This window comes from Anas acuta, chromosome 10, assembly GCF_963932015.1.
Source record: "Anas acuta chromosome 10, bAnaAcu1.1, whole genome shotgun sequence".
NCBI lineage: Eukaryota > Metazoa > Chordata > Aves > Anseriformes > Anatidae > Anas > Anas acuta.
This window is the reverse complement of record NC_088988.1, coordinates 6,570,741-6,592,835: the sequence shown is the minus strand read 5'-3', so window position 1 is coordinate 6,592,835 and position 22,095 is coordinate 6,570,741. Positions and strand designations below refer to the sequence as shown.

The following is a 22,095-nucleotide window of genomic DNA, read 5'->3' as shown; positions in this document are numbered from 1 at the left end:
GTAATATGTGTTGTAATTAATTCACTTTTCCAGCACTTTATTAATTTGTAAAATGGGTCTAATTCTGACTTCTTTTACTTGGCTTCTGAGTTAAAGGAGCAAGAAGTCCCTGGACATTCCAATTTTTCTCTCAAAATCTACCAATCTTTACTGAGTTTGGGAAGCAATACTCTCTTTACCTACATTTTAACGCAATTAAGAGTTTGGGTTGTCTGAAATAGGTCAGTATCTGAGCATATCCCTACAGCTACAGTCAAATTAACAATTCACTGCAAATTCAAGAACCAATTTACAATAAACCACTATCAAACTGCAATGAGTCTATAAAATTTATGTCCTATTTTCTTCAATCTACTTTGAAGTAGAGCCAAGTTTCTAAAATTGCAGGCAGGAGATGAAAACAGTTATAGATGTTATTGGTGAACATTTATCAATTATTTTCCTCTCTCGTGATAATGTAGGGCATTGCCTGCCTTTTCCATTCCAAGCAGATCCCTAAATTATTAGATTCTCTACCTGGTCTCCTGTAATTAGTTTCTGAAATCCTCTCAGGTCTCTTGGTGATGTTTTCACTGCAAATTCCAGCCCTGGGTTCCTCACCCCTGCAAAGGCTGCACCCTGGTCCCCATTACAGGCATGCACAGCTGCCCAAAGGGAATTAAGAGCCACAAGTCCTGCTCCCGATTCCTGACAGCCTTCATTAGCTGACGGTCCTTACTTCGTGCAGTATTGTTACTCTGCCCTGCGGATGGGGACAGCATGAGGGCGGGGGCGGTCACATAGTGATTCCCCATTTCCATACTGGGCTGTCATCACCATTCAGTTGGGGATTACTTGGGTGGCCGGGAATTCAGCAAGACACGACAGCAACTTTTTAGGCAAACCAACCACGGAAAAAGCTCCAACACTCCCACCTAGTGGTACAAGAGCAGAATGAAGACCCTACAAAGTTTGAAGTGTTATTTAAGTGCTATTACCGTAGAAAATGTTGCTTCTAGTTCCTACTATTTCCTAAAGGTAAAGTGCAGTGTAACTTGTCCAAGCACATACTAGTATGTTAGCAAGAAAACTATACATTTTTGAAAGCCTTCATGTTAATTTTCTGAAGTGCTTAATATTCAGCAGCAAAACATAACATTATTTCTGTGTTTGATGACAAGTATTAGCAAACACTCATTTTAGGCAGATATATATATATATATATTTAACTCAAAGTATTTCATGGACTCTCTCTTCAAGCAGTCATTGTGATACAAAAACACACAAACAAACAAACAAAAAAAACCCTCAGGAACTGGGCCCTGACTATACAAAAATTAAAAAAATAAAATCCTAAAACCATCCCTAGAACTGCATCATCATGACAAGTTAAATATTATGTGATTTTTCTCCCCACTTATTTTGCGCATACATTTGCCCTCATAGACTTCACCTTATCTGCCTGTGGATTTCCCTGCTCCTCTATCTCACCCCAAGGGAAGTTTCACTCCAACCTTCCTGCCCCAAATGCAGCCAAAGCTGGGACACTGCTCTAAGCCACCCCCCCACCGGCCCTCCCGGCCGCTGTCCGCCCGCAGCCGGTGCTGAAGCAGGAGCGGGGCCGGGCAGCGGGCACTGGGCAGCGCCTCTCGCCGCTGGCTGTCCCGGGGCGCTCCCTAAAGAGGGGTTCTCAAGACAGAGGATCCGCGGAGATCTGTCCCGAGTTCCTCTGGGAGCAGGGCAGCTGGACTCCCTCTGGAGTCTCTGCTCTCCAGCCCCTCAGGGAGGGTTGCGAGTCCTGTGCAGTGCTGGTTTCTCATGTTTGAAATACAGTGGATTTTGGGTTACTGCCTAGACTTACAGTCTAGATAGTCAGAAGGAAGATTATAATCCCCATTTTTCATAGGGAAAGATGAAGCATTAAAAAGTAAAGGATTGAAATAAAGAATTGCTGAGCAAGGAACAGAAAATGAAACCTCCTGCAGCCAGTATCTTGGCCATTAGGCTATCTTCCTTCCCCAAGAACCAGATCCAGTGGAGGAAAAGAATTATGACACATGTGTACCCCCGTCCTGAGTGCAGCGGTTGAGTGTGCATGTGTGGGAGTGGTGGAGGGGGCTGGGCTGAAGGATCCAGGTGCCAGACTACAAAGACAGCAGCTGAGAGTGAGGAGGGCAGACGGCTCCTTCCAGAGCTCCCCTGTCTTCTGACAGAGACCCTGAATTTCCCTCCTATGAAAAAGCCCACATCAAGTCAACCTCATTTGGGACTCGGGTCAGAGAATGCTATACCCAGCATCCAACTGACAAGTACTATATTGCATATTTATTCCAGTACATCTAGAGTAATTATATGAGTGTGAGCTATGAGATTAGTGCAGTGAATGGGTTCCTGTTGAACTGCTCTATGAATCTAACACACTGTTAAACAAATTATCATCTTCCATACTTAGCTGAGCACTCAGTCTGAGCTAGCTAAAGCAATGTAAAATATACCAAGATTAAAAGCACAAAACAAACTGTGGCTAGTATCTAATTAAGCAAGGAATAATATAATGAAGTAGAAGCATGGATAGTGCATGTGAATTTATTCTAGGAAAGCCATCCAAATTTGACAAGGCACTATTTCAGTTAATTTCCTTGTAGTCTGCTGAAGACTGAGATATTTGTCTTAGTTCAAATGCATTGTACAGTGTATATTTATGTTATAATTTTAATTGATTAGAAAAATGGAAAGAAAACAACTTCTGTTCCTACTGCAAATATATATTTCATACATGCTACACAAAGTTAAACTATTTCATATAAGAACATAGCTACTGCAAACTTTCAGACTGATAGGCATAATTATGTGGATACAGTAGATGAGAAACAGCTCCCTCTATTCTGAGCACCAAGGTCAGAGGTTCAAACATTATCTTCAGAGATGTTTACTCTTACCTAAATTTATCTTGGCTTTGGGGTTATTGACATTATCAGCCCACTTTTGTTATTACAGTTAAAAACGCAAATAGATCAGTTTTGAGCTTTAGCAGTTGCAGGTATCATTAATTTTCAGTTAGTAAATGACAGGAGTTAAGTAAATAGATTTCTCTGCTACTTTTATCCCACCTGATTAGAAGTTAGAACCAAGTTAAAGTCACATCAGACCTAACTGACTAAATATATGCCAGAGCAATAGAGTAAACCATTGAAGACAAACTGGTATTGCCAGTAATTTTTTTGAGCTTTCATATCTTTTTTTTTTTTTTTTAAACAAACAAACAAACAAAAAACAACAACTATAAAATGTTTTGGTGATGCTGGTATTACTTGTTTGGAAAAATATCAGAGAGTTTTTCCATTTTTTTTCCTAGAAGTCTCTGAGCAGATAAACCTTTTTGAAGGGCATGAGCACAAGTTGCCCCACTGGCCTCAAGAGCAGTACATAGACCACTTGCTGGTAAGTAATCCAAGAGCAGAGAAAAGGCCGTCAAACCCATCACTTACCCTCTATGAGTTAAGAGTGCTGCTGTAGGATGTTTATGATACAGATGAGATGTTTCTAGGAAAGTTTCAGCCCGTTCATCCTGCTAACCCCCTAGTCTGTTGCTGCAATAAAGTCTGGGAATTCTTGGAAGCAACCTGTCCTTGGTATATTCCATACCAATCATGTAACATTGCAAATTGCAAATTTGTAAAATCTGGTCATCTCTATAAGGCTGTTCTGCACTAAAAGAAGTAAGAATTATGAAAGGAATTAGCAGGTTCCAGTGAAAAAAAGATGTGGTGCAAAAGTATATCTATGAAATAACAATTGATTGAAAACAGAAACAAGAAGAAAGGAATTGAATATACCCTCTGAATATATCTGCCAGTATATCTTTTCCTGCTGTAGTGTGAGAGATTCTCAATATATACTAAGGACAGACTTTGACACATTATCTTCTTAATTTCATTTTTATATGTTGAATCTGTAAAGCTGTCTGAAGTTTGTGCTTTATAAGGTTATGATCTGACTGACCCCACTGGAACTGTACTGATTTATACCAGCTAAGGAGTGAGCCTGAAGACTGGGGGAAATTACCATGTTTTCACTGCCATTTCTTTCACACTAGTGTGTACATACAGCTTTCAAAATTGCATAACTATTATTTTATTTCATAACATTGTAAAATGCTGAACTGTTAAGATTATTTTGAATCCTTTCAGTTTTACATATAAAAACCAAACACTGCTTACCAGCGTAGACATTTCTAATATTTTATCAGAAGTCTCCACATCTGCTTTCTTATATAACTCTTCTATTAAAGCTGTTTTGAATAGTCCAACAACATACATGTATCGATTTCAGGTGCACTAGAACAATAAACACTGAAAACTAATACACGTGGTATCATCATACATATTATCTGCAACCATCTGATATGCTCTTTTGCTGATTAAAACACAGCATTTGCTGAGAATATTACTTACTAAAAATCACTGCTGCAACACTTCAAGATCTTTCTAAAGAATTGGCTTGAGTGTTTAGTCTGGACATGGAATCTTTTAAACAAAGTGTAACATTTTTGCTCATGTTTTCTTGTAACTTATTCCTAATGACTTTTACAGAGATAGGACTACATTTTCACAAGTTGTTTTGCTGGTATATACATTATAAAAAATGTGAATTATTTTATGCATTTTCCCTAGCACATGTAAAAAAGACCATATGAATATCCTTTTAAAATTAGGTTTTAGATGATTTTGTAAGGAAGCCCTTATCTTGTGGCCGGAAAAAACAGCAAAAACAACAAAAACAAAACAAAACAACCATGTGGCAGTGGATAGATCTTGTGGAGAATCCAGTTCAGTTTGTGGATTCATCCCAGATTACATTGTGAAATCCTGTAATGTACAAGGAGCAAAAGCAGCTTTTGAGATCAGAGATAATAAAGAAAACAGCTTTGGCTTTCTCTTATATACTATCCTCTGCCCTAGAGACACCATGATAAATGGAAGTGGATGGGATTTTATGGATTTTATAAGCATTTGAATCTTTCTAAACTTTTGTTTGCACATCATTCTATTGTTTCCTACAATATTTTTGCCAATATGTGGCAATTAAGTAACATCCACTTATCTTGCTGGCATAGCAGAGACACTAGGAGACTTAATGAAGTCCTTACCCACCAGAAGGGAAGCCTTTCTGCCTTTTTTCAGATTTTTTAAATACATTTTTTTTCAATCTTCATTAGATGCCCTACTGAAACTCTATATTCTACTAGTATTAAGTTAAAACCAGATAATTTCTTAGGGAATATAAACTGTATCTGCATGTGTGTGTGTACAGAAATGTTCATTGTTGTCAAAGACTGGAATCTAAGTCCAAAAGCACGCTTCTAGCAAGTGTTATTAAAGAAACTGTTAATAGCACCTTACATGAGCAGTACAATATATCACAGTGTCTCCACCTGGAGCACTGATGCCTTGCCAGACATCACAAGGTAACTTGCAAAACATTCTCTCTGCCTTCCAAAAAACAATCTCATAAGCAATCCTATGCACATGACCAAACCATTAAAAAAAGAAAATGGAATATGTTAACGTGAATATGTGAATCATAAAATATATTACATTAATATGAAACGTTTTGGCAGTGATACACAAAATAATCCATTTCTAAAGGGCTAGGCAGTCAAACCCTTATTAATTTATTTATTTATTTTTATTTTATTTTATTTTATTTTATTCCAGGATAGTAGGTGGCCCTTTGTTTTTAGAAAGGTTAGAAGTACTCTATGCACATCAAAAGAGCTTTTGTAGTCATAAGCAATTTATTGGTTGGCTGGTCCATGTAATAGCCGTTTATTAAGTCATACATTAATCACTCTGTAACCTTTAACAAATTATTTATAAGTGTTAATTAATGAAAAACATCTTTTTGTTAGCATGCTGTAAGCATTATTAATCATGAAATATCATGAAAGACAGATACCCCCAATAGTCTCATTCAGCTTTCTTGGCAAGTAGGAATAAGTAGGAGTAAATAAGCTAGGTTACATATGAAACGTTGATTAGAAGGAAATGATTACCATATGAATTTGGTAATTCTACTGAAATATTAAGGGAAGGTGATAAGAATAGAATGTTCTGGAGACTCTGCCAGTTTCCTTTCCCATGCATTGCATTAGTAGTATTGCAGTGTTAATCCATTCAGTCATTGAAAGAAAAGAGAAAAAGGCCATTGGTGAATAGGCAGGGAAATGTCAAGCTTTATGCAAGATGCAGATGTTCTTCATTATGCAGTGTACAAAGACTCTGAGAAAGGAGCTCATTAGTAGAGCTGGGTGAATAATGGGTTGCCTGGTTTTGTGGTCAAACTAAAAAAGCAGGAGGGGAAAAATGATCAAACTAAGCAGAAAACTTTTTTTTTTTTTTTGCCTTTTTTTTTTTCCTCCTTGGAGAAAAGAAGAAAGAGAGATTGGGTGCAAGGAAGAGAGGGAGAAAAGAGACAAAAAATTAAAAGCTGATTTCTGCCTGGTAGGCACTGTACAAGCTGTCCTTTCCATAACAGCTGATGAGAACAGATATTCATCAGGCCAAAATGAATATACCATGTCTGTGGTATCAAATCTTCTATGTTGCATGCCCTGAGACAGCGAGATCTGATTTTGCTTTTTGGAATCTATGTAGTCACTCAGCGTAGAGCTATGCCTGAGCTAACAAACTCTGCTGAGGACAACTGCCTGTCTCATACTAAAGATGCACCTTTTGTCTTTGGACTTAATCCTGAGAAAGTGAGAGCACACCAACTGCCATGATCTGTGACTCATTCACATATCTTCCTTAGATGCCATGTCAGTATTAACAGGTGATTTTATGCTATCTTTCTTTCATAATATAGCTTTCTGCAGGGACAGTAAGATTTTTCTTGAAACATCTTGGTAAGGTACGAACCTCTGATTCTCTTATCTTTGCTTTTACATACCTTCTTGTTCAGCAATGGTATACTCCATGGGCATCTCAGTTCTTTTGTCAGGAGCTGGGAACGTTCCTCACATTCTTCTGAAACAACAAAAATTGACTTTTATTGAGGAGAAAGAAAAATAATATGCTATCAAGTTCTGCTCCCAAAGAAATCACACTTGTTATTAGAAGCTAATGAATAATGTGAAAAACATGCAGGAACATAATCTTTAGCCCAGAGATCTGCCTTTTAACACTGTCATGTGTTACGTTTGAGTATTCAGAACATTTGCTGTTTGTTGCAGAAGATCCCCCATTAGACTCTTGTGTCTGGCTTAGGGATACAAAAAAGTGTGTTTGAAGATTTTTATTAACACATTTTGAGGGTTTCATTTTACCACCAATGATAGAGTAAATGTGAAGAGTTTTGTGAGTTTGATCAGAGATTTAAAATGCTGGATTCTCTCCAACTATGGAATAGAGGTTCCAGCATAGAAATGTTTTGTGCCAAGAAAAGCAATTTAAACATGAGTAATGAGGGCACATTGTTAACCATTACTCTTTAAAGATCTATTTTTCATTTTTAAAGGCTGCACAAGCACAGACTATTTTTGGAAGTAACTTTCCCCTTGGTCCCTCTTCAAAACCACAGAATATATATTCTCATTCAGTAAGGAAAGGTGAATACCTTAATTCAAACATCTTGTACAATAAAAACTAGAATTTCAAGGGAACTCATGACCAGGTTTTTAAGAGTACATTCAGACTCCAGACCCAAAGTTCAGCAGCATTCAGCACTTAATAGCTTAAGCCCTTTTGAAAATCCAGCTACTTGGTGCCAACATGAGAATTTAGCCATTTGAAGTTTTTCGACCGATACAGACATGCCGTTCAGTGAAATGCACTGCGTTTTCCAGGTCATTATGCAACATTTGAAATTAAATTCAATGTATCTGTTAATTTGCACTTCCACAAATGCTTTTGTTCTTATTAGGTCATCTTAACAGTAAGTTAGTAGATTAAGTAACTGTGACTACTTTTTTTGTTACTGAATTACAGAATCAGTAGATGTCAGGAATGCAAATGAATGTACTGCTAGCATTCTTCTGAATTCAAATTGATTTTCAGGCAGAATGAAAATTGGCTGAAGGTCCATAAACAGAAGATAATAGTCCACTGAGGAGAAGTACCCAGTGAAATGCCTCAGGGATGTGAATTAAGTCTCAAACTAATTTATTTTATTTAGATGACAAGGCTGACTCTATAGGACACATTTTCAGCTGTGCAAGACTGTAGACCATTTAACTTCAAACAAAGAAACATATCTAATGACTGACCAGATGTTTTACAAAAAAAAAAAAAAAAAAAAAGGAGAAAAGGCGTTTGTCATTAGTCTGTGCTGTCATGTTTCTCTCAATCCCTCTCAGCTTCAGTAAGCCTTCTATGGGAGCTCTTTTTTATTGTGTCTAAACCTAAGGCTAGTCCATTATAATCCACATGTTTCCTAAGGATTAGGAAAACATGTTTCCTAATCATGTTTTGCCATGATTTTGTTGCTACAGGTGGCCTTCCATCAGGATGTGCATGGTATTTTTTTTCCAGAAGGTTATGTGCAATACAAATGAGAGCCAGCTGAATTTAGATAGTTCGTCCCTTTCTTCTGCATTTGTGGATGTTTTTCTAAGAGGCGTGTATCCATAGGCTTGGCGTGTATCAGTCATGCCAAGAATATGGATATCCTGTAATATGTGATGAAATGTTTGTAGAAAAAGTTTCGGTTGGCTTGAAGTGCTCTTACACAGTTGTATGTAATATGCATTGAGGAAGAATTCCCACAGTCTTGTTATGGAAATGACGTTACTACTGCAAACCAAATGTGACATGCTTTCACTGGGATGACCACTAAGATATTCAGAGAAAGAAGGAAACAAAAGCAAGTCTTTTAAACAAATAAACAGCATAAAGTTAGCTGAGGGTAACTGAGAGGGGTGTGGTACTTCTTTATTCATATGCATTGTAACCTGAAGTTCTTTTAAAATAAAAGCTGGACAGAAATGTCTCACAGGTAACATGTTATGATGTCTGTTATCAACAGTTCAAGCAAGACTAGAATCAGCTCAAGATTTTTCTGAGTATTTCCAAAATAAGTTGCCTGTAGTCCATACTGCATTGACATCTCTGACATCCTGATTTTCAGTCCTGTTTTTTTCCTTGACATAATCTAACAGTCAGCCTATGAAAAAAACCCAACCACATTCACTAAAATATTTTTGTAATATTTATCAGAAATGGTTTTCTTTGAAACAGTTTTATTTTCTCCTAGCAGTGTGACATGGAATAGAATGTTTTGTTTAGCAGAGAAAAAAACTTCCATTTGATCATCTTGATCCTGTATCTAAATAATATCCTTTGTGGTGCTGTAAACTGATTGCGTATCATCAGCGCTCAGTACTCATTCTAATGTGTTGCTTTTATAAATAAGGTGATCCTAGTTGTTAACCTGCTAGAACAAGGCAATAAGCATGCAGTTATTTAGTTATAATGAGCTGTTGTGTTGAAGGTGTCTTAGAAGAGAACAGTTTTCAGGAGAGAAGAGTTTTTCAAACTAAAATGTAAAATGCTAGAGTTTAATCTAAACAACTGTTTGAAATGCATTCATTGTCCATAGACGACATCCATTGTTAAAAGTGTGAGGAAGTTCATTAAAGATGAAATTAATCAGGATTAATTGATTCAGAAAGGGTACTGGTGATTAATATTTATAAACAGTTACAGTTATCATTCTGTTTTGTTTTAGTAAAGCTTCTGCTCCATCTCTTTGATTTCTTCTGAATAGTTGCACACAAAACATTTGAATACTTTTAAATCTCTCACAATGAACACTTAATCTCTTAATGTCTGTGGTCAAATATCAACGTTCATCTTCCATTTGAAATACACCAGCAATTCCCCTTGTTCTCTGATTTACAGTAATGTTTCACTTGCATATTCTTGCTTTGTCACTGTTGCTTCAGGTGGGAGCTGGACCAATAATGAAAATGAACCAGATGTTCTCCTATACTCTCCAGGAGCAAAAATTTCCAAGGTTAACTTTAGATGTGTGACTAGTACTCCTGAACTCAGGGAGAGAGATTGCAAAACCAAGAGTGAATAACAGTGTTTGTGGCACTGGGGTATAAGAACTTTATGGACACAGAAGGTTGTATGACTGGGATTCCAACTCCGCAGTTTCCGCATACGTGTCATAGAAAGACTCCATAAGTAAAATGCCCTTTAGGTAGTTTTCAGAGGAAATTAGAAGACTGTCAAGAATAAAGTTTATGTGAACCATACTAACTTTGAAATTATATTGAAAACGATGTTATGATTTGTAACTAAGAAGGATAACATTCTTAAAATTTCTAAAAATTATCTTGAATAAAAACTTAGCTATTTCAAAAGTTTAAACAGTTTTCATAATTTGGACAGTAAAGTGACCTTCTAAACATTTATTTATTTACTTATTTATTCAATGGAGAGCTGAGTTTACCTGCACCAAGAAGATAAATATTAATTTGTTCACTTGAAGGATATAGCACATGCACACTAGGCAGCAATGCAAAAATTCATTTATAGTGTCCCAGTGGATTAAATCCATGGCCTTATGCAGACCATACTGCTTTAACCTAATGCTGAGGTAAGAAAGGCGTGAGTCATGGAGGCTGAATTTTCATCTGAAAAAAAACAGCTTCAGCCCATGCAAACATGTTTTAGCAGCTGCTGAAAAAACATGGTCTGAAAGCTGTTCAGAATTGTCAGATTCCTAAACTATGATTTCTAACAAATAGACACATCAGCTATTAAAGATGCTGTGTCACCTGGATGCTTTTGCAATGTCATCATTATTGTTCTCATCTCTGGATGACTCTCAGTGCTTAAATCCTTGTCAGATTGATCAGTACTCCGACCTCTGACAGACAACGGTCAGGATTCCACAAAGCATATAAGCCTGTGATTAACATTAAAGAAATGTTATTTTTTTGCTGCCAGTGTGACCAAATTTATGTCCATGTTTCTCATGGAGAAACAAGACAAACACATTTGATTTTGATGGTTTAAAGTACAGCTAACAGAAAATGAGATTAAGATTCTAATTGACGGTTATGTTATTGTGAAATCAACAACCATTTCTAAATGTCTTCTTGTTTTAATTTATCCACTTTCTGGCAGGCTGTGGAATTAATTTTGGTCTGTGAGGCTTAGAATCATCAGACGAATTAATTTACAGGATTGCTGCAGCAATGGATCTGAATGGCATCTTTGAAGTACTGTTTGCTAAAATATGACTCTTAAAGCATATGACAGAAGATTTTAAGCAAAATGGATTATTTACTACTCTGCCTGAATGAACATGATGACTGAGATCGCTGTAATAATATGCAGATCCATTCTTTTTCTGCAGTGCAAAAAATGGATAGTAACTTCATAGAACTGCTATTACAAGAAACAAAAACCATAACAACGCACACACAGTATAACTCAAAGGAAAGATTGCCCACTTGCCCAATTTATATGCAATTTCATGCTTTCGTACAGAGCTGATGGGAAGTGACAAGAAAGAAGGCTGTGTTACCTCTATAATTTAAGATCAGAAGAAGAACCTTCACTTGTAGTAAAAATGTTACAGGCCTCAATCTGTGTCCTAAAGGGAAGTGTGTAGTAGTTTCTCAAATGTTTTCATAGAAAGCGAAATTGCACTGAGAACAATATAAACCCATAGGATTATGTGGTATGATATTACTCATGTAGTAGGGACTTCAAGACATTTTGTTATTATCCATGTTGCTCTGTCAAACAAAGCCTTTGCTTTTTCATTCGCAGCATAAATATTTTTACATGAAAGGCAGTGGCTTAATTTAATGCATATATACACATATACAAATATACGCCTACTTTTAAGATTCCATTTTTCTTTCTAATCTAGAGTACATTATACACTCTTAGAACTGAAGTACTGCAGTGCTGTTGTTTACCTTTAGGACATAATGCATACTTCATGCAATACAGATGGTAAGGATAGGATGACTGACAAATGATTTCCACATTCCCACTGAGCACGATTCATGGAATACTTACACTAAATACTAAGAGACTGCCACAGGAAGAAAAACAACAACTAGCTTTTCCTACCATACTGCTTCTAGATGAATACTATTTTTGTATTTCAAATATTGACTATTTTTTTGAGCATGGCAGATCCCTCCCGTCAGTCACCTATGAAGTATTTCAGCAGCTTCCTGGACCAGAAGTGATCACGTCACTGAAGTTTCCCTCCAAATATATTTACCTATGATAATATATTTGCCTAAGAGAATTTTAATACTCCCAGTAATACTTGCATGAAAATTGGCTCTTGATGATGCATGACATTTTATCCCTAGCAAGAGGTGATTTAGAAGGTGTAATTTCTCAGAGGAACAGGCAGAGTGATGGGAACAGCAGGACAGAAGAATGTTCAAGCTGCTTTTTCTAGCCGGACATGCATGCTGTTAGTGGGGAGGGAGTGAGCCACACAGGTCAGTATCTAAAGGAGTGCATCAAACTATTACCCAAAGGCGTCCAAGCGCTGCAGTGCGTTGGTGTGGTTGCACTGCCACCTGCTGTAGCCTCATGTGATTACAGTCTCTGTCCAACACCAGATATACATGTATATATTTTATTTTCTTAGAACACCTGCCAAAGGACTACACTGGGAAGATGCCATTACAAATGCTCACAGCTGGGTTTGGTTTTACAAATCTATGCAAACCTGTCAGCATATGTGTGCGGGATCTAAAGCACGGAGGTACGTCAGTGGGTGCACTCCACCTCAGCTGGTAATGGCAGTGGATGCGGTACTGCCTCACCTGTCACAGACACACGGGGGACCTGTCTTTGGCTGTCAGAAGATCCCATAAGTGTCTGCCAACCCACTAACCTGCGGCGCTGCAGCCTTTTCAGCTGGCCACATTGGTGCCCCCAAATGACTCCAGTTCGACGGAGGGGCCTGCACAGCGAGGCGGATGAGCTAGCCTGGCTGTTAATCAAGGTGAGGTAGTTCTTCAGAAGTACAGACAAGCCGGGCATTCCTTGCCAAGTGGGGCAGCATGGAGGTGCTCTGATTATCACAGTGAGGACTGAGGACGTTGACCCCAAAAGCAGGGGTGACAAGGCTCTGCGGTGCCCCACAGCCAAGGCAGCCAGCCCGGGTGTGGGGACAAGCGCTCAGGAGCAGCAGGTGCCAGGCAGCAACTCGCCCCGTGGCTTACAACTTCACCTAAGCACCACTAAAAGCAAAAAGTTTCAGGAATGGTTCACTTTTCATTGCTTTCTGAGGCTTCGTTGTGGCACAGTTCTGTGGCCTCTCTCAACAGACGGGTAGAGATGCTTCACAGCCCCAACACCTCAGCTTCGTGTGGAGATTTCAACTCAGTCCCGGGTCCCCGAGGGCACGGACGCGCCGTGACCCACAAAACACCCGCAGGACAGAGGGCGAAGCCGTTGCTCAGCCGCAGTCCCCTCCGCAGTCGCGACATGGAGATGGCGGCGCGGGGCTGACGGGGGCTCCCGTCACCCCAGTCACAGCCCGGCGCCCGCGGACTACATCTCCCATGGTACTCGCGGGCCGCTGCGCCGCGCCATTGGCGGGGCCGGCCGGAATGGGGCGTTCGCTGGGCTCCCGCTGCCAGGAGGGCGGGCGGGCAGAGCCGTGCGGGGCTGCGGGGCTGCCCCTGCCCAATGGCGGCACTGAAGTACGCGGGGCTGGAGGACACGGACAGCGAGGAGGAGCTGCCGCCGGGCTGGGAGGAGCGCACCACCAGGGACGGCTGGGTTTACTACGCCAAGTAAGGGCCGGGCCGGAGGCCGAGCACGCCTGGAGCCCTGTGCCCGGGGGCAGGCTCCATGAGGAGGGGAGCGGAGCACCATCACGGCCCCCCCAGCTCCCCGCATCCCCTCAGCTCGGGGCCAGGGCCGGGGCCGCCATTTGGTGGCCGCCGCCCGCCTCAGGAGAGCCCCGGCCTGGGCAAAGGCACGAAGTGCCGTGAGGCAGTCGTGGCTGCTGCAGCGCACTTCTGGCATCAGTACTTATCCACACGGGCAGCGGGGCCTTAGAAAGAATTGTTTTCTTAGTTAGTCTCTACTCTTGCAGCAGTAGAGAAGGAAGGCACGCAATGGAAGTGAAACGTGACAAGTGCTCTCCCTTGGCTCTTCAATGTGCTGCAGCTTTGACAGGAGATCAAAATGTGTGTTTGGCACTGTCAGCGATGCCACTGGAAGTTATTGCATCCTCACACGTTACAGAAGGGGATGTGTTGCAGGGTTAGCTAGCGTAGTGGGTAATATATAAAAGTATTTTCTCTCTTGTGGTTTCTATATCCATGCTGATCTTGCAGTCTTTTTGAAGCTGTAAGGTTTACTCCTGTAAAAAGAAGGAGAAGTACATTGCAATCTCACCCGTGGTGGGTTCGCGTCTTCCTTCCAGGTTCTGATTGACAGTGGGCAATGCACTTTTCAGTTTCTGGTGTTTAAACACTGCAAATTGCATCTAGATGTTTGTTTGTCTGAGGTCAAGTTCCTGTAAGTTTCTTTTGACTGCAAAAGCTCTTTCATAAACAAGTCACCGTGAAAGTGACAAACCTACAAAGTAATAAGACACTGCTTCTTGCGACCTGTAGTTTTGACTCGGTTAATTCTGTAGGTCCAGTTGTCATCTGTTGTGAAGATGAACTAACTCTATTCAGCTCAATGGCACTGGGTCTTTTGTAGCTGAGAACCTTTCCCAGTGTGTCTAAAATAGGTGAAATGAAAAGCTGTTGTACTGCTGTTGCCTTCCATATAAGCTTTGTGTTAACTCAACATAGTATGGAAATGTGTTTTTAAGCCTCATCGACAATATGAACTTTAAACCTAGCTAGGATTACTTTGATTTAAGACCTTTAAAGCTCTTTGTGATGAGTCAGCTGTGTGCATGGCCAGTTAACAAAGCTCAGTGGGCATACATTTGTTTGATAAGCTGTGATAATTTGGTTATATATTGCACATCAGACAGGAGGAACTTGGGATTGTATCTGTAGTATACAAGTGTCCTGAAGTTCAGGTGCTGCTGCAGGTCACAGAGATACGCTTAGGGAATCTCAGACCGCCACCAGTGCTTCTCATAGTAGAATATGCTGTACACAGCTTACTGTGGGGGTGAACAGCATGATTGTTATCTGAAGGAAAAGTTTCATATGTTGTGTATAAACTGCTCTTTGTACTTGATCTGTAGTCTACTGCTTATTCATGTATCCATCAATAACACTGTTAGTTTGCATTTCAGATGTGGGCAGCTGTCAGTTTTGGGACACTCTCACAAATACTCCCTGATACTCAATGTAAAAAAAAAATAAAATAATAAAATTTAAAAGAGGATTTTAATAGGCAGGATGACTTCAGCACTGTGGGTCATGTTCCAGTGCACATCACTTTGCTTGTTAGTGTATGGTGCAGAAAGTCTTATGGCATAGTTACTTTATATTGATTCTTTTAGTTATTTAATTGAACAAAAGATCTCTGAATTATGACATGATGGCATTATTGTCTCTTTTAAGTAAATAGTCTGTTACTCAGAGCATATGAATAAACTTTCTTGTCTGAAGCTATGATTGCTTGTGTAGAAATCAAGGCTTATTTACATTACAACTTGCAAATGCTTATTATTAGACAAACATTTGAGAAAGGTGCTTTTGTTATTTAAAAAGTTCCTAGTATTTCCACTAGTTTCTGATAAATTCTTTTAGAAAAAAAAATGGGTATTAAAAAAGCTCTGCTTATTAAAAAATGGATTTTACCAGAAAAAGCATTATTGGGCAATTTTTTAATCTTAAGCTTTTTTTTTTCTCCTACAGTCACCTGGAAGAAAAAACACAGTGGGAACATCCTAAGTCTGGGAAGAGGAAACGTGTTGCAGGAGGTTTGTGTTAAGCTTTTGTAATGAAGTGAATTACGTCACAAACATTAGTTGGAGTTTATGCAGGAACTAGATTTCATATTGATCTTCTAGTTGATACTAATCACCTAGGCAAGCTGAGCTTGAAAAATACATCTGATTTCAATGGAGTTTAACTTCTGTAATTGTGTCTGTGTAGACTGATTGCTTTGCAGATATATGGCTTTCTTGTATTGCTCAATAAAGCCCAAGTACTAATTCCAGGATAAAGGGATTATTTTACTGTGATACATTACAGGCTGGGATATTGAGGTTGGATTCTGATGGCCCAGTGTCTATTAAATATCGTTTATGGTTAGATTATATTTGTAACTGCCCATCAAAGAATATCTCTGACACAGAGGGAAGTCCCATTAGTTTCCACTTTTACTCATTTTCCGTGACCCTGTTGAACTTTTGTGTCAGAAAAAAAGTTAGCCTCTCTTGCAGGACTCCTCCAAAAGCATATGACTTCTTAAGGACCTTGGATCAATGCCTTAAATCAGATCTTCCCAGAAGTTTCTGTATTGTGTACTTAGGGGTGCTTCTGAACGGTTGGAAATTAAAGCCTAAAAAACTTAGGCTCCCCTACCTAATTTGAGTTGGAGTGTGGTTTTGGAGAAAATAAGGCTTTGTCTTCATTGATATGATTTTTAGATAGGTTGAATGACTGGATATTTGTGGAAAAGCTTAACTAAATGTTAAAAAATACTGATGCAGACAAAGCTTTTCCATTTAAAGTGTTTTGTGTAGATGGGTAAATGGTGCAGGGCTGTAATACTTTGAGTATGGTGATACTATGCAGCGATACTATGTAGTTAACAATATAAATGTCCCTGTTATGCTTAGTTTGGGTAATGAAAAGGGAAAGTGGCCATTGTAAAAGGATATGCCAGGTGATACTCTATTATTACTCAGTTGAGGTTTTTTGATTTATGCTTTGTTTGCTTTATTCTGGAGAAGAATTAAAGTCCTTGAGGAAAGACTATTCTGTTGACAAGCCATATTTCTCTTGGTAAGGTGACTATAACTCAAACGTTCTCAACAGATTTTAGGCTGATTGAATTATAATTGAATACTTTCAGCCAGGATTAGAAATCCTGCGGATACCGTCCGTTCCGTACTTCGGTACAATATTTTTCAGAAGGACTTACTTTCTAAAGATCTATCAGTTTTGTTCTTTTATCTGTCCTTCCAAATTTGATTTAATATATCCTATACCCATTTCAGGATTCTTACCCTCCAATTTTTGGTATGTGCTATATACAATTTTCCTACATTAGTTGAGTATTTTGGTGATTTACTTCATCAGGGATGCATAATAAAAAACGTGTGCATTTGTATATGTACACACTAGGAAGCATGGTAACATTTTGCAAGTTTGTGCTATAACATGAAGTAATCTGTATACTGAATTTCCAGATTATACTTAAGGTGCTGGCTATGAGAGTTGTACCAGATCTCCCGTAGGCTGTACTTGTGTTAGAGAGCATCATGTGTGTGTGGTTAATGAAGCAGTCCTTGTTTCAAGTTCCAATATTCAAGTGCGGCAGGTGGCTACATTACGTACAGAAATAATGCAAACTTTACCAGCATCTGTTTGAGAAATCATATAAACTTCAAATCTCATTGTACTCTAATGCCTATAAAAATGTAATGTCCTATGTTTTTCCTAGGTCTGCCATATGGATGGGAGCAAGAGACTGATGAAAGTGGACAGGTTTATTTTGTAGAGTAAGTATGTAAGAGTAAGACATTTGTAAATAAAACTTCAGAATCAGTATGTAAATATCACAGATTTAGCTATGCCTAAACACCCATTTGTGGTTTGCTGAATTCTTTCATGTACATAGAAATACTAGCTTGGGTTGCAGATTGAAGTGACTTGCAACTCAAATTGTCAGTTGATCTTCAGGCAATGTTTATGTAGTTCATTTTGTTTACATAACTTTATGAATAAATTCTACATAACTTAAAAAACATAACCAGAACTTCAAGGCTGATAACATTGCAATATTGCTTTAAAGATAAAAGATGAAAACAAAATTGCTCTGCCTCTGACTCACTTGTAATGTAAAGCACGGGAAAAAAAGAGGGAGAGAATCGAGCTAGTAGAGAATTTTAGAAGACCGAGAGAAGTTCATGGAAGCAGAAGGAGATTTCTTGGAACGTCTTCTTTCTGGAATATTTATCTTAAACTGACTTTTGACAGAATGAAGAATATTCACAGGCTTCTTATAGTGTATATCCTTACTATATATATATATATAATGTAGCCTCTTTGTTTGATGAAAAATAAAACTTTGTAATAGAGAGGTGAACCTGACCAGATCATGCAATTTACATTTTTACATTGAACTTTTCAGTTATTTGAGGGAGGAAAAAAAATAGTACTGAGCTACATATCTGGTTGGTATATTGCTTGGTGGTACAGGCCCCTTTCTTAAAGCTCTTTAGAGAAGATATCTTCCCTAATATAATGTGTTTTTTTCCCATAACAAAATGTTCCTTTATATATTAGTGGTTCGCATCGAGTCCAGAATGGGTTTGCAATGTATCTGTATACCGTTCTTAATAGACACTGTCACAATCAGGAAAATGGTTGATTAAATTTATCCTAATTATTTTTTTTTAACAAAACTGGGAAAAACTATTTTGAGCCATTTAAATAATAAGTTGAAATTGTTGAAATGCATTTAAAATCCAAATCCATAGTACAGAAGGGTCAAAGCAGTTTATTTTGTGTGTTCTTTTACAGCCACATAAACAAAAGAACTACCTATCTTGACCCAAGATTGGCCTTTACCGTTGAAGATAATCCAGTAAAGCCACCTACTAGACAAAAGTATGATGGAAACAGTACTGCAATGGAAATACTTCAGGGACGTGATTTGAGTGAAAAAGTGGTTATAATCACAGGAGCAAACTCAGGAATAGGTAGGTTGACATTATACATACAGTAAAATATAAGACGCTTTATCTTACGGGCTACTTTGAAGTAATCAGTTGTATCCTTGTATCTATACACTATATATACAAGGACATAGCGCATATACTATGTATACTATGATATACATAGTATACTATGTGGTATTTGAACTTACTTTGCATTATATTCATATAAACCCTCTAACACAGCAAATTTTGTCCAGGTTTGTATACTGTTTTTTTAAAAGCGTAGGGAGTCTGAAGATTAGAGAAGAGCCACAGGAATGACAACTGATTCTGGTCTAGAAAGTACTGATGGAAACATTTCACATCTTATTAGTAAGGGTGGCTCTTAAGGGGAATAAAATAGTTTCTGTAGTCTCAGTGGCGAGAACAAGGAGTATAAAGTTTGTATTGCTGCAAGGGAGTTAAGATAAAATATTCAGAAAAACTTTTTAATGGCAACAAGTAAGCTCAGGTAAAGATTTTTCTAAGGAGGCCGCTTACATCCGAAGGTATTTTCAATTCGATGATGAACTTGTATTGGAATGCCATAGTGGGTGCTCTGTTGGGGTAAAAAATGATGTTTGTCCTTCCAAAATCCCTCTTAGTTCCATTTTCTAGCTTGTTCAAGCTGGTTTATAAATACTATTAGAGGTTCATTTAGCCTAGGTATTGGTTATATGATATTATTTCTATAGCTGGTGAGTATTTGAGAGATTTTTATTAGCTGCTTTTGTTTAATATTTAAAATAAAGTTGTGGTGCTTGGGGCCTTTCTCTTTCTTCTGAGAAGACAAGATTTCTTCTCCAACTTAATTTGCTAGGCTGTTTGAAGTTTTACTCAGCTACCTGTACAGGATATGTTATGTTCGTGGCTTAAATTTGTGGAGGAGCCACAAATCTTAAAATGCTATTGTGGGTTAGTGTCACATCCTGCATCTCAGTGGTAAATGATGGGATCCACCTAAATCCTAGATAAATGGTCATCTTTTTGTTCCTCTCTCATGGTTTGCATTTTTCTTTGTGGTGGTACTACATGAATATTGAAAACTCTTATGCAAACATTTGATATCATTTTAGAGCGGGATCTTGACTCAGTGTGTTTGTGAGGACACTGGAATAGCAGAGTGTTATCCCACAAGAACCAGATGAAGAACGTAAAGCTTTACTGTAGCTTACAATTTATGCATTACCAACCAGCATACATCCTGCAGTCATTGTAAGATATGATACTATACCTTGGCACTGCAGTTAGTGCAGCAAGTGCTGTGCTTAGTGAGAAATTTGTGTTTTTCAGTAAGTTTTACATTCCACATTTTTAGTACAGCATGTCTTTAGATTGTGTCCAGCAGCAGAATTTGCTTTGTATGCAACTGTGCAGTCTCAGAACACTTAAGAATTACCTGGGCTTCAGCACGAGAAGCGCTACTGCTCAGACTTGCTGAGTGAGCTGGAAGTGTTTCATATATGTCAAAAGATTAATCCAAGGTGTATGATGCTTTTGTCAAGATCTTTTTTCCACTCTTTCTCCCTTAGTTCATAACCTGGAGTGATCACAAGTAAACAAGTATATTCTTGCATCTTTTTTGCCTGTGGGTATTGACTATAAGAACAAGTAGTAACGCGTGAAGAGCATCTGAAATAATAAAGAATTGCTGTTTATTGGTACCTTTTGAGTAAACTCATTAGCTGCCTGGGTAGTATGCATGCTATGGTTTTGTCCTGTTCTTTTTTCTAATTAATGTTAATGTGTGTAAGGACACTTACACAGAAATATGTTTACTATGGTTCAGCTCTGTTGGTGTATTTACACACACATGCAGTTGACCTGTATTACACATACTTACAATAAACTATACACATTTCTTTGTTTTATTGTTTTGTGCCCAGGGAGGTGGTGGAGTCACCATCCCTGGAAGTCTTCAAAAGACGTTTAGATGTAGAGCTTAGGGATATGGTTTAGTGGGGACTGTTAGTGTTAGGTTAGAGGTTGGACTCGATGATCTTGAGGTCTCTTCCAACCTAGAAATTCTGTGATTCTGTGATTCTGTATCCCTTGACAGTGACGTACCAAGGACAGCTGAAGCATTAGTGAAATAAGCCTTGAGCATGTACTTCTTTCTGTATGAGGCCAGGACATAAGGAATCCAAAACTATGAAGCTGACATAGGGAATGCAAGTGATTGAGATGATATTATGGCCTATATAACTTGCATATCATGATACATTTAATAATGCTGTAGTTTTGGGCTTTCTATTAGACATTATTTACCACTTGCTATGGGGCAAGGATTAAGAAGAAAGCAGTTCTGTGGTTTAAGTTTCTTATGTAACTATGGGACTCTTAGCAAACCACTTTGAACATGTCTGTATTGAGTAATGGATTCTGATGCAGCAGTTCCTGCGAGCTTTAGTGTGTCTGCACTGTTTTTTAAGGAAATACTAATTGCTAGCTTGAACAGAGTCTTAACTGATTTTAGAGCTTACTCCCAGTTAGCTGAGGATTTCAGTTCTGTGCTCCCTTTTGTGTTGTAGATATTCTGTTTAAACTCTTTGTTTATTTTGGACTTATTATTTCCCCCAGTATTTGAAGGAATAGGCAATTACTGTGTTTTTACAACACTAACATGCTTTTTTTTTTTTTTTTTTTTTTTTAAAGAGGGAAGCATGAATATTTCCAAGGAAATATTACTGTCCATGATGTAGAAAGTGACTGAAAGAAAATACCTCACCTGTACATTTGTACTTAATATCCAAAAACCCTCAACATTTTTATTATTGTCAAAATTAGTTTAATTGATATATTTGCAAATAACTTTATGGGAGCTGTAACTGTTAAGAAATTTTAAAAATTTCAAAATGGATAGAACAAAGATCAAGGTGTAAGGGGGTAGAAAATGGAGAAAAATGCATTTTGAATTATTGCGCTGCTGGATGCTCAAGATCATTTGGAAAATGCTGAGGATCTGATGCAAGATGGATAAACAAATTATTTTTTTCTTTCATCCATATACACTACTTTAAGATAGGAAACTTTAGCAAACTATAGAATGATATTGTAATTGATTTTGTCAGTCTGATACTAGGAATCTAATGTAGCTTGCCAAGACTTTTTTCCCCTCTGAGGAGTTGAAAAAATGCCCCATACTCCAAAGACATTGCATTTACATTTCCTAGTGTGCCTGTAAAACTGGGGGACTCCCTCTTGTCTGTGCTTCTTCAGGTCACATCAGAAAATGTTTGTAGTTCTTTTCGAAGTTCTGTTACTTCA

General features: G+C 38.3%; 1 protein-coding gene across 7 annotated transcripts in view; it reads left to right on the top strand.

Moving 5' to 3' along the window:
* The first annotated feature begins 13,567 nt into the window (after positions 1-13,567).
* WWOX (WW domain containing oxidoreductase) overlaps positions 13,568-22,095 on the top strand; it is a 507,143-nt gene continuing 498,615 nt past the window's right edge. For 2 of the 7 annotated variants that reach the window (XM_068693228.1, XM_068693229.1), the window contains exons 1-4: positions 13,569-13,771; positions 15,815-15,879; positions 17,571-17,628; positions 18,653-18,831. In XM_068693228.1, the coding sequence (XP_068549329.1) occupies positions 13,665-13,771; positions 15,815-15,879; positions 17,571-17,628; positions 18,653-18,831 (409 nt within the window). In that variant the 5' untranslated portion in view covers positions 13,569-13,664. Of the gene's footprint in view, positions 13,772-15,814; positions 15,880-17,570; positions 17,629-18,652; positions 18,832-22,095 lie in introns of all 7 variants that reach the window. The other 5 variants (XM_068693226.1, XM_068693230.1, XM_068693227.1 and 2 more) reach the window with 5 other exon arrangements.